The 13,592-nt window shown below is 35.6% G+C and overlaps 1 protein-coding gene across 5 annotated transcripts in view; it reads right to left on the bottom strand.

Moving 5' to 3' along the window:
• LOC132697830 (carboxyl-terminal PDZ ligand of neuronal nitric oxide synthase protein) overlaps window positions 1-13,592 on the bottom strand; it is a 145,844-nt gene that overhangs the window by 41,856 nt on the left and 90,396 nt on the right. For 3 of the 5 annotated variants that reach the window (XM_060663507.1, XM_060663503.1, XM_060663505.1), the window contains exons 1-3: window positions 13,189-13,357; window positions 9,741-10,399; window positions 5,110-5,281 (exon numbers count right to left, since the gene is read on the bottom strand). In XM_060663507.1, coding sequence (XP_060519490.1) covers window positions 5,110-5,281; window positions 9,741-10,364 — 796 coding nt within the window. In that variant the 5' untranslated portion in view covers window positions 10,365-10,399; window positions 13,189-13,357. Of the gene's footprint in view, window positions 1-5,109; window positions 5,282-9,740; window positions 10,480-13,188; window positions 13,358-13,592 lie in introns of those variants that run through there. The other 2 variants (XM_060663504.1, XM_060663506.1) reach the window with 2 other exon arrangements.

Below are 13,592 nucleotides of genomic sequence, written 5' to 3'. Positions count from 1 at the left end.
CAATTGCGACAGTGTTTAATCTTTATAATTTCCTTTCTTCTTTCGTAGTATCTGTGCTTAATTACTTTGTGCTTATTAAATTAATTAAATTGAGAGACGTCTGATGCATAGATTAAGTTAGGGTAGGCATTGGCTAGAATTCGCCTGTTAGTTGGACAATACCTTACTGTTGATTAATTGTGCAATAATTTGAAATACTGAAAAATAAAGTCGATTATTTATTTAAAAGTACCCTTCATTGAAAAAAAGGGCATTATAATCACTACATACACGATACATAAAACACTGAAAATTATTTTTGAATAATTCTTTTGACTTCTATTTTTTATAAACACGTGAACCAAATCCCGCGTCGATATATAAGCCCAAATCCTAGTCGATACGGAAACCTGTCAACGAAAATAACGCAAATTTTGACGGACTCTAATTGGATGGTGTTACTTTCGCATGCCAGACAGCCAATCAACATTAATGTCATGTTTTCGAATATGACCTCACGAGCAAAAAAAACTATTGGCACCGACACGTCACAAGATCTCGACCGCCGTCCGACGGAAAACTGTTGGCAACGTAAATTATTTTGACTTCGAAAATACGCTCTGAACTTGACTTTTGACCGGTTCAATTTGGTATTGTTTCCCAAACAGTAAACTTTGGGATAACAACGTTGTATATCGACGAGTTGGAATGCCTGGACGCAGACGGAGGCAGTAAAACCGAAGTACTAATTTGAATGGCAATAGTTTTTACTGGTCTCAAGGCAAACACGTGTTGAGAAAAGATTGTACTAAACGTCCCTAGAATGCCACTTTATTTGACGCACACCGCGAATTTCTTGAAATTCGTGGCCAGTAAACCGACTTAAAGAATATCGGAAAATATATCTGCAGTGGGTAACATTTTTCGACCTAATTTTAAACCAGAAAATCGTAGTTACATAGAAATGACATCAGAGTACGCTCAAACCTGACAAATAAATAATTTATGTATGGTACAACACTGAGCCGGTTAAAAGAAAAGTGAATGTAACACCTTCCGAAATAGCTTTAACTGGACTCACTGGCTTCCAGAACTCACTGCTCGTAAATGGTACGCGTAAAATGGCAATACATAAACATTATTTTTGAATATTAATATTGTGCAACTATTAGCATTACTCATTTGTAAGCCAAAGTTTTTCAAAATTATTTCTTGATGCGAGATATTTGCTTAGTTTAAATTATAATATAATGGGTTTGTGATTATTCTCAATAGAATTTTCAATATAGCTAGCTTTCAGCAAATCTGGATGAACTTCAACCGCTAGCAATTAGCCGTTAGTCGCATTTTTACAAAGGTGCTTTTTCGAAAGGAGCTTTACCTATTTATTGTATGTATGCGTAAGGCTTCATTTATTTATTTGTTCTTTGGGGCACAAACAGATTAAACTACAACAGTGTCCTCTTAAGAATTACATTAGAAGCACGTAATAATATCCAAAGCTTAGTTAACAATAATACCAAAAAAATATAAATAAATAATAGCGATGAATGGAATCCAGCATGGAAAAAAAGTCAACAATAAAAATAATATTTCAAATTTAAAAAATGTTATTTTATTTATTATAATATATAGAATAGAATATGGAATTATTCTATTTATTTATTAGTTTATTTTGTAGTATACGGTAAATAAGTAAAAGTAAGAAAATATATTACTGATTAGATAACGAGGGAAGATCCAAAAGTTTAGCAGTTAGTATCCTTCTTTAAGAAATGTTAATATGTCAGAGGAATGCGCACGGATATTTAAAATTTCATGCAAGAAAATAAAAAGTGACTTCGATCGTTCGGTGTTAAGAGTTTATAATGCCTTCTTTCGTCGTTTAAGTCTTGGGCCATGAATATAAGATTTTCTTTGCAAGAAAGGCATTTCAAAAATTGTCTGTAAACTTTCAATTCTATTTATATATACGTTATACTAGAACTCCAAATGAGAGAAGCAAACTTTATTCTGCTATGAACATAGGCGCGATAAAGGCTATGATAAGCGCCAGTTCTGTTGAAAACCTTAACATAACTATTAAGAAAACAGGATGATATTGTCATATCAGTCTACTTCCACAAACTACAAATTTGATAAAGCTAAACGTGTTAGTTATGTGACAGAAGATGCTGATGACTTTACCGTAGCTTCAGAGTTCTGATTAGCTTAGAAATTTTGTGTGCCTTCGTTGGTATTAGCTTAGTTAAAAGTTCGTAGTTCTGCTTATAAAAAACAGATAAAAGAGTAATAGGAAGAATAGGCTGACGATTAAAAGAAATAAAGGTTCGTGCCCAAACATTCCTACTCTTCCCTGGTTAGGACGGTGGAAATAATTTTAGGATTGTTAATTTTAAGTTCAATTTAAACCAGTTGAATGTTAAATTTATTTATGAAGTTAAAGATATCGATCTGTGATTTTTTGATACAATTATTGATCAAAGTCAACATCAATTAATAGATTCACATTCCTTGTTCCATCAGTGCATAATATATCCCATTGTTAAGATGACAACTATCTATAACAAACCCCTCGTGCCTACCAATAATGAATACTGCAGATCTTTTAGGATTTGTCGTTAACTTATTATCTATTATCTATCCACTCTCTCAGCCACTTTCAGCTTTGCTTGCCCAACATTTTTGGAAGAAAATGGAAAAAAAAGTTCATTAGTTTTGATGGTTTCTTCAAAAATACCAATTCAAAACAACTCGGCTCAGTAGCGGGCATTCTTTCAAACAATCATTGTAGGAAGGGGCGGACTATAAATAACGAAAAAAAAGTATTTATTTCCGACCGCCTGAATCAACACTGCCGCATTAAATTGATGGATGGATTTACTTTGGCTTTGGCCTCTATCTGCCTTTTCAAATTTATAAGTAGTTTTTAATATTTACCGTTGGAAGGAGCTACAACCTGCGGAGAAAACCCGAACTTTTCAATAGCACTAAAACCGTTGAAAAAACAAACGCCGTAAACTTTTAACGACGTTCGAATAGCTATTTAGGATCTTTTAGTATTATTTTAATGGATCTTTCGCCGCTCATCTAATAAGCAAAGCGTAATCATTTTCGCTAAGTAATTTACGCTGGAAAAATTTCGGTGAAATCGTATACGCAAACGGTTTAAATCCGTTAAAACCCATAAATCGAGAAACGAATACGGAAGAAATTTTTGGAACAATGCAACTAGAGGCAAAAAACAAACAATGTTGCATCAATCAAATTTTACGGCTCGGGACTATAAAACTCAAAACCGGGTAATATGGATGGTCAACTCTCAAAGTTTTTAATGCGAACAACTTAGGGAACAGGAGACACCGAATTTTTCGAAAAATCAATGAATATATTCGAATGCCGTTTAATCTTTCTAGAGCTACTAGACGATATTATATTAAAGATAGTACGCTGACGGGCCAAAAATTTAGGTCACTCAATAAATTACAAATTCTGTGGGAAAAAAAGTTTATCACGAACTAATAGGTGGTAAATTATATATCCTACTCTATTTGGCTATCTGAATTTCACATTTGATAGGAAAATCTGATATTGGTTTTCATGATTTTGTCGGAAAACATAAAATGTCTATTATAATTAAATCCCAAATAATTTTTATTAGTAATTAAAGAAGCAAGTAACAATTAACAGTATTGACAACACCTGAAAATTAATAATGTGTATTCTTCCTATTGAGTTTATGACTGCTCGTAATCGACGAAGCCTGCTTTGAATTAAATTACGTATTACATTCAGGCCGATGTTGGTCCATTCCTGCATAAGCAACTTTCTCAGCTGTTGGACACTTCTTGGAGCTGGTGTATGTCTTCCAATATGTCGTTCCATCTCATAACACACATGTTCGATGGGATTCATGTCTGTACTGAGTACTGGCCAATCAAAAAGCCTAAAATCCACCTCATCCAGATATTTGCTGACAATTCTGGCAGTTTTGGGTCTAGCATGTACCTGTGAGCTGTCAGAGAGCCATTCTGTATAAAGACCAGTGCTTCCGAACTGATTCCAGCCCAAACCATAACCGAAGCACCACGGTGTGGAAGTCTTTCATCAATAAAACCTGGAGCATATCTTTCTCAGGGTCTCCTTCATACTTTCTGACGTCCATTTGATCCAATGAGGCAAAAACGTGATTCATAGGAAAACAGTGCATTACTCCATTCCAGCCTAAGTGATTTCGGCCAAATTTAATATTGCTATCCTTCGTCCTTGCATCCTTCGACAAGACAATCCATTAGCACGAAGCCTTCTTCTAACAGTCCCTTCGCTAACATTAACATTTCTAAACTCTTGAAGTTGATTTCGAAGCCAAACAGCAGAAGCTATCGCATTCCGCCAACTTGCAGACTACAAAAATCGATCAACCCTTTGGTTGGTGATACTTCTTCGATCGAATCCTGGTCTTCTAGTGATCAAGCCAGTTTAATCGTAGCGTCGGTAGATATTTTATACAGCACATCTTGTATTAATGCTGCAATTATAGCCACAACAATAAGATCTAAAGGCATTATGACCAGTTAAATACACCTCAGATCTAAAATACAAGAAACAATCATAAGTTTTCTGGAGATAAATGAACAATAAACTGGAAAGTACCCAACGTACTATTTTTTTATTAGGCGGAACTTACATTATTTCATAAAAAGTGGCACCTACGCTGACAATAACTGACAGATAACAAATAAGCAAATAATTCACTGGTTACTAGACCGACGATTCGGTATTTTTTTTTTAAATTGTTGGAAATTTCTTGAGTGATCTAAATTTTTTGCTCCCCAGTGTATTTACTAATCTTCTGGATTGAAAAGTCGAACTCGCTGACATTTCACCAATCATCCTATTGGCTTCTTCAGAGCTTGACTGAAACTGGCTCGCATTTTACTCTGTACCTGCTTATAAAATGTTGGCCAGGGGCAGGGCTAATGGAGGATCATGAACATTGTCTCCGAGGCTCGATTTATCAACAACCGATGTAGAAGGAAACCAGAAGATGTGTAAATAGTATTACAGTAGCCCATGGCAGTTGTGATATGCCCAATAAAAAGGCGCGTATTTATTAAAATTAAAAATTACCTTTTTTGTGCTTTTCGCTAGCTACGTCGCTAAACCTATCGCTGAGCAAATCCTGTGTGAGCGTTTCCTGCTCGTCCTGGTCGAAATTGTCTTGTTCCGGAGCAGTTATCGATAGTTTATGGCACACTTCGAACGCCTGGCCTATAGTTCGGACGACACGCATCGCCTGGCTCTGCAAAACAACAATTTACGTCACTTTTAACCCTAGCTCTGTTCACAAAATCAAAATTACATAACAATTTAAATAACATTTTATACACTACTTATTCTTAATTTAATCCACCTATGAAACAACAACGAATAGCATAAATTTAATATTTGCAGATTACCAAGAAGATTTTGTATTGTACTTTGTGCATTTTGCAGTGTTGATAAAAAGTCTATGGTCTTACCTATCGCATTTTTATTTCTTAGTGCTCTACAGAGTGGACAATTTTGCGTAGAAGTGGGGTTTCCTTTTAAAGAGCATAAACGCTTCGGCTAATCGGGGATCAATAAATCGACAGTTAATTAAATATTTGATGAAATAGAGGGAACATTATAGCGGCAATTTAGAAAGAGACATTATATCCGGTAGACTTCTTCTACTGGTCAACGGGACAGTAATGTGAAAGTAAATATTACAACCATCATCAATGATCACAAAACACAATATATATTTTTTTTAAAACCATATAACCATGCAACTATGTTGATTGTCAAGGATCCCGAGAGTAGCAAGTAGTTGACCTACCTGTTCCTTATTCTTTAAAATTACAATTATAGTTACTTTCCGATAGTTGATTACAAACTTCGTGAAAATGGCTAATGTCTCCGAATGTATTGCTGAAAAATAGTGAAAATGGAAAGTAATAAATTAGGATGAAAGAAATACTATTTCCAGGCATTGTACTGAAATTTACTTAAAGAAAGAAATACCTACCACATAGGATGATATCATTCCACCCCTGGGTAAGAAGTTGTGGAAAACTTTGAAAGAAAGGAAATACATTTTTGTTATAAAAAAACAGACAGAAAATCGCTTTAAAAATGACTAAATTATCTGCTAGCGACGATGAAATTTCGAGGAGTTAGACAGTTTCGAAAGAGAAAACAGGAATATTATCTGGCCGAAACTTGGGAAATGAAGGATACAAATGGTAAAACATGACAGGACAAAAATTCAAAAAGTGCGGGGCAACCTTTCATGGATGGATGGACCAATGGAATGAAAAGCGTTCTCGGAAAAAGTTAAAAAATTGATATGTGTAATAAATAGATTTGTCGGTGATGGCTTAGTCGCATTTCAATCAAAGCGAACTGGGTCTGTTGTAGTCATCGATAAATACCAGCCATCACTCAAGAAAATCCTAAAAAATATCCATGTCTTGGGATCATAGCAAGGCAAAACACCATTTTTAAAATGAAGGACGTTAAAACCCTCTTGAAACAGTGGATTTCGAAAAATAGAGTGAGCGTGCGGAACATGTGATTGATGACGAAAGAATGCTAGAAAACACTGTGGAGTCCATTATTATTTCTCTAGACTCCAACCACTACAGTTTATCTGTTCATATATTACAGTTTATCTATTTTCATATTATTCTTACTTCTTATATAAGTTTTATTTACTTGATCTTAGAATAATTAATATCTTATCTGCCCAACTCCGTAGTTAGAATTATGTATAATATGTATTATATTTGTTTTTCTATTAAGTGCCAAGCTATTTCCACAAATTACTTGGTTAGAAAAATGATTTTGCGCAAGTTGCATACTATTGTTTATGTCGAATTAAGCATATTACTTATTATAGAAAAATTTGAAGTGATATACATATTTTTACGTTTAGGCGTTTTACCCTTGGGTGGAAATACTTAAGTGATCTCAACTAAATAGCATTTTGCGCTCTGGTTATAAAAATAACTGTTGTTTCTTACTTTTAAATTAGATTTATTTAAACGCGATTTTTAAAAATTTAATTACATCCTACCGAATTGTTTACCCGCTAACAGACACATCGTTATTTTCCAGAGCTCCGATGTAGTTATTCCAGGTTAGATCGTCCAGATGTTCCGGCAAATGATTCCGTTTGAACGGTCCCGTTTATTTTGAAACTTAATTCGTTTTTATTAAAATTTATGGGCCTTATTTTTGAAATAAATCGGAGTTTCAAGTTGGGAATGGCGTTTTCTTTACACGTTTATTTGAAAATTTCGAAAAAATCCAAGGATGAATCTTTCGTTGGGCTTCACTTCTTTCAAAGTCTACAATCCCGTATGGCGTTTTTTACGAACGGTAGCCTCTTTTATTTTTATTTTACTGATGTATTATGTTACTACGTTAGTTCCAAAAATTCAAACTATGTCTCTATAGAGCAAAAATGAAACAACGAAGCGGTCGTTGGTATCCCACTGGGAAGCATTCCGGGTACTTTCCTTGTTGTGTACAATTTGATAAAAATTTGAGGCATTCTGAGAGCCATACTTACATGATAAACAATTGCAACCGTTATATATTCCCGGAGAAAGTCGGCAAGCATGTGCTCTTGCGAATAAGCAAAGTAAAACTAGTTAGTGTTACTGAGAACATGTCTTTCTATTCTTCTATTCTTCTTTAACTATTTTTATTATTATTTAATTCATGTCGTTAGAACGGGTGTTTCTTCTAGGTGAGTAGCAACAACATCAGGAAGAATTGCTATTAAGCTTGTGCTTGTGACTGCTTAAGGACCCTTATGTTGCAAGCACTACAGATATCTGCATCTCGAGATGGGACCCTGGCTGCATTGCGATGCTTACCGGAATGATATTCACTTTAGCAACCTACCATATTTGTTTAAGATCGTCTTTTGTAGGTTACTGGTACTCTGGTATCTACGTATTGCAATGTCGACCAAAGTATATTATTATTATTTATACTACAGGAGTTTGATGTGCTCAATCGGCTACATGTTATTAAACAGACATTCGGGTTGCAAAGTATATTTATATGCATGACTTTGAACCTGTAATACCTAGGTAATGGACATTGAGAAACTTATGACCGTCTCTAAGATAAGAAAATCTTTAATAACATACTTTTTGCGAAAATGTTGTTTTAAGAATTTAACATTAAAAAAAATCTTTTCTAAAGTGTCATTAATCAAATTGTACCTGTTTGAGGGGCGGAGCTAAAGGAGGGACATAAACATTGTGTCCGATGACTGATTCCTAAATTGGTGAAAGTAAAGACCTGGATCACAGTTAAGATTGTTTGTTTGCTTAGAGATTTCTATGGATCCTCAGATTTGGCTTGAGCAAAAGAATTGATTGCATGCAAGGATTTTAGTTTGGTCAAAAAATTTGATGTCCGGTTTTATGTTCGTTTAGTCCAGTTCATACTTTTCGTCGATCGACGATGTTGCGAGGTTTTTGGACAAGCGTCTTTGTGCGTAGTTTTCTGTGAACTGAATGACCCAATGCTAGATGTGATTTTCGATTAATGAGAATATCTAGGAGTGGGATATTATTGTTAATTCTAATTCAATGGTAACACGTATGTTAGGGTATAGAGAGCTTAAATGGTTAAGAAAATCTTTCTTCCTTTTCTTAATCACGAATCCAAATAAGAAAAGTGTAATCGATGTCTAAATCGTGCGATAACTGGTGATAATGGAGAACCCAAAGCTGTTCCTGATATTTGTTCATAAATTTGACCGCTACAATAAAAATATATTCAAGATGAGGAGATTTGATTCTAATTTTATTTTAATATATGGCGGATATCGTAAAATAAATAAAAATTGTAAAAATAGAAATAAAAACTCGGGGTGAGGGTGCTGATGGCGACCGAGGCGACATGGGGTTGGATTTCTCGGACATAATAAAAGAATGCACACAACACAGTGCTTAAAAGAAATGAATGATCGCTTAATTGATTATGAATCCGCGACTCGCTAGATCAACTACAAAATAGCCATGACAGAATTGTAACTGTTTAGTCTAGAAGCTTAAATAATACGAGTCAAAAATAAACATTTCCTAACACTCAAAACGAAATATGGGAAAATATCGACCACTTAAAGCTAAGGGTGCCGACATATATATCAGATTAAATTGAGTTTCAGGAATACGAATTTAGTTTTGGCTAGTTAGAATCAAATGTAATTTGTAATTGTTAAATGAAGTAAACTATCAGTTTTCCCTATAAAGGATTTTAATATACAAGCTAGATATTTTGCTAGGGAATAGGTTGGAGAACTAATAGCTTTAACAATCGGTTTGCGAACTTTGGGGAGTCCCTAAAGACCTGGATATTTAGAGTCGCAAAGGGTAATGTCTTTTTTTAACGGATTCTAATAGAGAAGGAGCTTTTACAGCACATTTAAGGTTGCGTTCCGTAGATGCCGCGGGATCTTTTTAAGTTGACGATAGGATCCGTTTGTAACATCTGCTTTTGAAATTAGTTTGTTAGACCAAACTTTACCAATAGCATATTAATAGCAGATTAAAAAAGTCAAAGCATGCCATCTATAAAGACATTATTCTAATATTTCTAATTTTTGTGACTTTTCGGGTATCATGTAATAGACTATTATAAATCCAGTATGGTGTCCAAAAGAATAAATAAAGTTTAAAGGTGGTTCGGGTATGAGCGACTTAGCGACTTACGTCCAACTCAGTGTCTTCGAAGCTAGGCACCCTATGAACGCCATTCGTAACGACCAATCCCTTATCATTGTCGGTCCTGATGCGTGTACAAGCCTTCTTAGACAACGTACGGCATTCAGAGTTGTTATTCACTTTACAAAAGTCCACTTCCGGATCGCGAAACGACAACTTTTTCCGAGGCCGCTCGAGCGCTAGAGCTTCCGTGTTGATTCTTTCACTCGGTTTATCGACGCACACCGTAGCAGGTCGAGACCTGCTCAACGGTTCACCGGCGAACACGTCGTCGCCATCGTCATCGAACGATGAGATTTTGATCGCGATAGGGTACGACGTCAACGACAGTTGCTTTTGCAAAGCACGGCTGGTGATGCTATGGTAGGTATCACTTTTCTCTTTGCCGGAATTGTGTTTGAAAAAATAGTCGAGAGTGCACTGCGTCATCGATTTGGACAGCGGTTTGTTTTGCTGCTGTTTGTGTTTGAGCGCGTCACCCAGTGTCAAGAGTTTATTTCTGGCTCTGGTTAGCACATCGCGCTTCTTGCTTGATTCCAAGTCGGGCAGGTCAAGGCTGGAATGTCTCACGCTAGTCAGCTTTGGTTTCTTCTCGCTCACCGCCAGAGCCATCTCTTACGCATGGCCGCGTTTCCCGTTTGAGTGAACTGAATTTTATCAATATGTCAATTGCAGCGCACGGAGGCCAATTTCGAGGAAATCGCGGTGAAAAATCGAAACTGCCAACCTGACAATTTCAGGCAAACTTACATTACATTACATGATTGACTTAGTTTCTAAAAATCTTGAAGCTGCAATGGGGCCTCTGCAATGGGTGGTAAGAATTTTTAAAAATCCATATGCAGATTGTCCCGAAATTCGTTGGCGAAACTATAACAGCATATTCTACGTCCCAAATAAGCCCTACTTTTCTACATAAAGACATGTGGAGAAACACCCCCTAACGGAGCCACATGCCCTTAAAGGAATGCATGATTTTTTTTATATTAATATTTCCAAAAGAGGTTGAGAAGAAAGTATTCAAATTTCAGCGTCTTAGTAATTATTAATGTCAAATTTTCATTAGGGGCGCATCTTTTAAGGGTACAGGCAACATAAACTACAAACAATTATTTATGGGCTGGCTCTTAGAGTTTTTTTTTTCTAAAATTTCGAAAATGGAGTAAAGAATACACTGTTTATCATACTCATCTTATCTGTTCATCAAAAACTGAAAAATAGATATTGAAACCGATTGATAAGTTTGTTTTCTGTTACTTGTGAATTTTCATTTTATTGCTCATTAGCAGGTTACCTTTATGGAAAATAAATTCATATTGAATAATTAAGTTTTAAAAAGCGAAGAACCTCGAAAAGGTTGTACCTAATTTGATTTTCAGCAAAATTAACTCGCCTTAGTAATTCTTGTGGCACAAATAGAATTACCCATATTAATCCACAGATAATATTTCGTGGATTTAAGTCAGGTGACTGACCTAGGAAATTTACTGGGACACCTAAACCTATCCAATTTGTTGTATAATTGAGCTGGTCCTGCTGCTGAAAGAAAATCTTCAAGCAGAGACAATGTGAACAAAAAAAAACACCACAAATGTCAAACTGAGAACAAAATGTCGATCTTATTAATCTTTATTTTTTATTTATAAATAATGGGCGTGCTACACAGTATATTTTTGAAATCCATTTTCCTCGGAAACGGTCCATCCTAGCGATATTAATCAAGTGTAACAGAACATAACTTTTCCGCATTTAGAAGAAAAAAATCCAAAAGTCAACCATGATACGCTCCTGACCAACATGTTTCGGATATATTAATGAAAAATCATTAGGGCTTATTTTGGTCGTAGAATATACTGGTAGAGTCTAGCCCACTAATTTCAGAACACCCTGTATTTGAAATAAGTAAAAACGGTTTTATTTTCAAGAAAATTTTGATTTAATTACATCTAAATGAAACAATAATAGCGTACTTTTCAATGTAGGATTTTGATATCAGGCAAGTGTGGCTTCGAGTCATCATCGCACATTGCTTGAAATTTGTGCATAATTATTTAAATGATTCAGGACTTTAGAGGAATGTTTCTGTATGGCGTGTGGTCTCGCAACGTATACTTTACACTGAAGGTACCATCACTATCTATAGCGTACCTCTCTTATTGGAATGTGTTCCTGGACATGCGACTTTTGTTACGAGGCTAACTTAAGTATAAGGTATGCGCTAATAAACTTCGCCAAGAAATCGCAACACAACCTGATGAAGCGATTGTACGAAAGATGGCACACATGAATAAAATCACCCTCGGGAAAAGGTACAATATCACACATCTTTTCGAGCATTTCAATCAAAACGGATCATGATGTTTTTGAAGACTACTTGCGGCAAATCTTAATCCTTCTGGATTATGCCAGATACCACTCTAAGAAATCAAGAAAATACCCACGTCTTCATTATCATTGTATATCATAATATTTATTACAATTTATCTACTTTCATATTATTCTCACTTCCATATATCTTTTCATTTACTTGATCTTAGAATAATTATGATAACAATTATCTGCCGATAAACCACCTGTAGTAAAGCCGCTGTTGCAGGAAACTCGTCTTCCTATTGTATCGAAATTAGTGTGACCCTAATGTAGTAACGACTAGAGGTGTGTTAAAAACTGAAATACCGGAAATTGCCATTGCAATTTATGATAAAATCAAGTTTTCCACCCTATTTAATGATCCCCGTTATGCAAAATTTTATTACTCCCTCGCATTAAGAAACGAACTATAGCTTCTTTTTTACGTTTATCCAATCTGGTTTTGATAAAGGAAAAATATGTTCCTTCACTATCGTCTAAACGGTGAGATTGATAACCACTACATCTTTTTCTGTCATGCAATAATTCACTATTAACAATAGCCACTATCGATGGTATTGGTGGTTTTCCAAGTAGGAAGGTGTCTTATGAAGTTTTTTGTTTAATGAATCCTCAGTATCGTAAATATAAAATAGAAAATGTCGTAGGGGATTATAATATAAAATAAAGCGACCTTGATAAGATTTGGTCGGTATGGAAATACCCTAGAAACTTGGACCGAGATCCCGTGACTCGTGTTTAATAAAATATTGGAAATTTCTGCCAAAATTTTAATGAGCGTGCACCTTGCGATTTATCACTCTTTCCGAAGTTTCGGTTTACCGAAAACCCGGTCATTTTTTAATCGACCGCGACGGCAGAAATAAATAGAACCGACGTCATAATTGTGAACATCATTTATAATAAGCATTGTTAAATTTGAATTGCGTCTGTTGGCAAGCGAGCTTTTAAGAGTAGACAACGATCAGGGAGAAGAAATTGCAGCACCTCCACAAGAGAGATAAGTTGGAGGAGAGAATGGCATTTTGCTTGCAATTGACACGTTGAAAATAAGCCGGATCTGTACCCTCGTATTACACAAGTAAGGTTGTGTGTCTCGATGAACACCACGTAGCCACTACGACTTCCACTAACACAAGGAAACGACACATGGTGACTATTTTTCGTAGTACGCGATGGGAAATAACCGCGAGAGTTCGCGCGACAGTAGCGTTGAGACTCTAGACGTTTTGTTCCTCGCGAGCCGAGTGCCGGAATAATCTGCCTCACCTATCGCCAAACTTTGTGATTTTATTTATAGTACGCACCGACCGAACGTTTACGAAGTCGAAATCTGCTTGAAAATAATGAGCCATTAATGCATTACGGCTCGTTTCTTTTTTCTCGATGCAAGGTCTAGTCTTTGTTTTATGCGCATTTTATTCGCGTAAGTTGACTACTCGGAATGGCCGTTGCCTTTTTTGAAAATTT

The sequence above is a fragment of the Cylas formicarius genome, unplaced genomic scaffold, assembly GCF_029955315.1.
Source record: "Cylas formicarius isolate icCylForm1 unplaced genomic scaffold, icCylForm1.1 PGA_scaffold_2__14_contigs__length_35257938, whole genome shotgun sequence".
Classification (NCBI taxonomy): Eukaryota; Metazoa; Arthropoda; class Insecta; order Coleoptera; family Brentidae; genus Cylas; species Cylas formicarius.
This window is presented reverse-complemented; position numbering and strand designations above follow the sequence as displayed.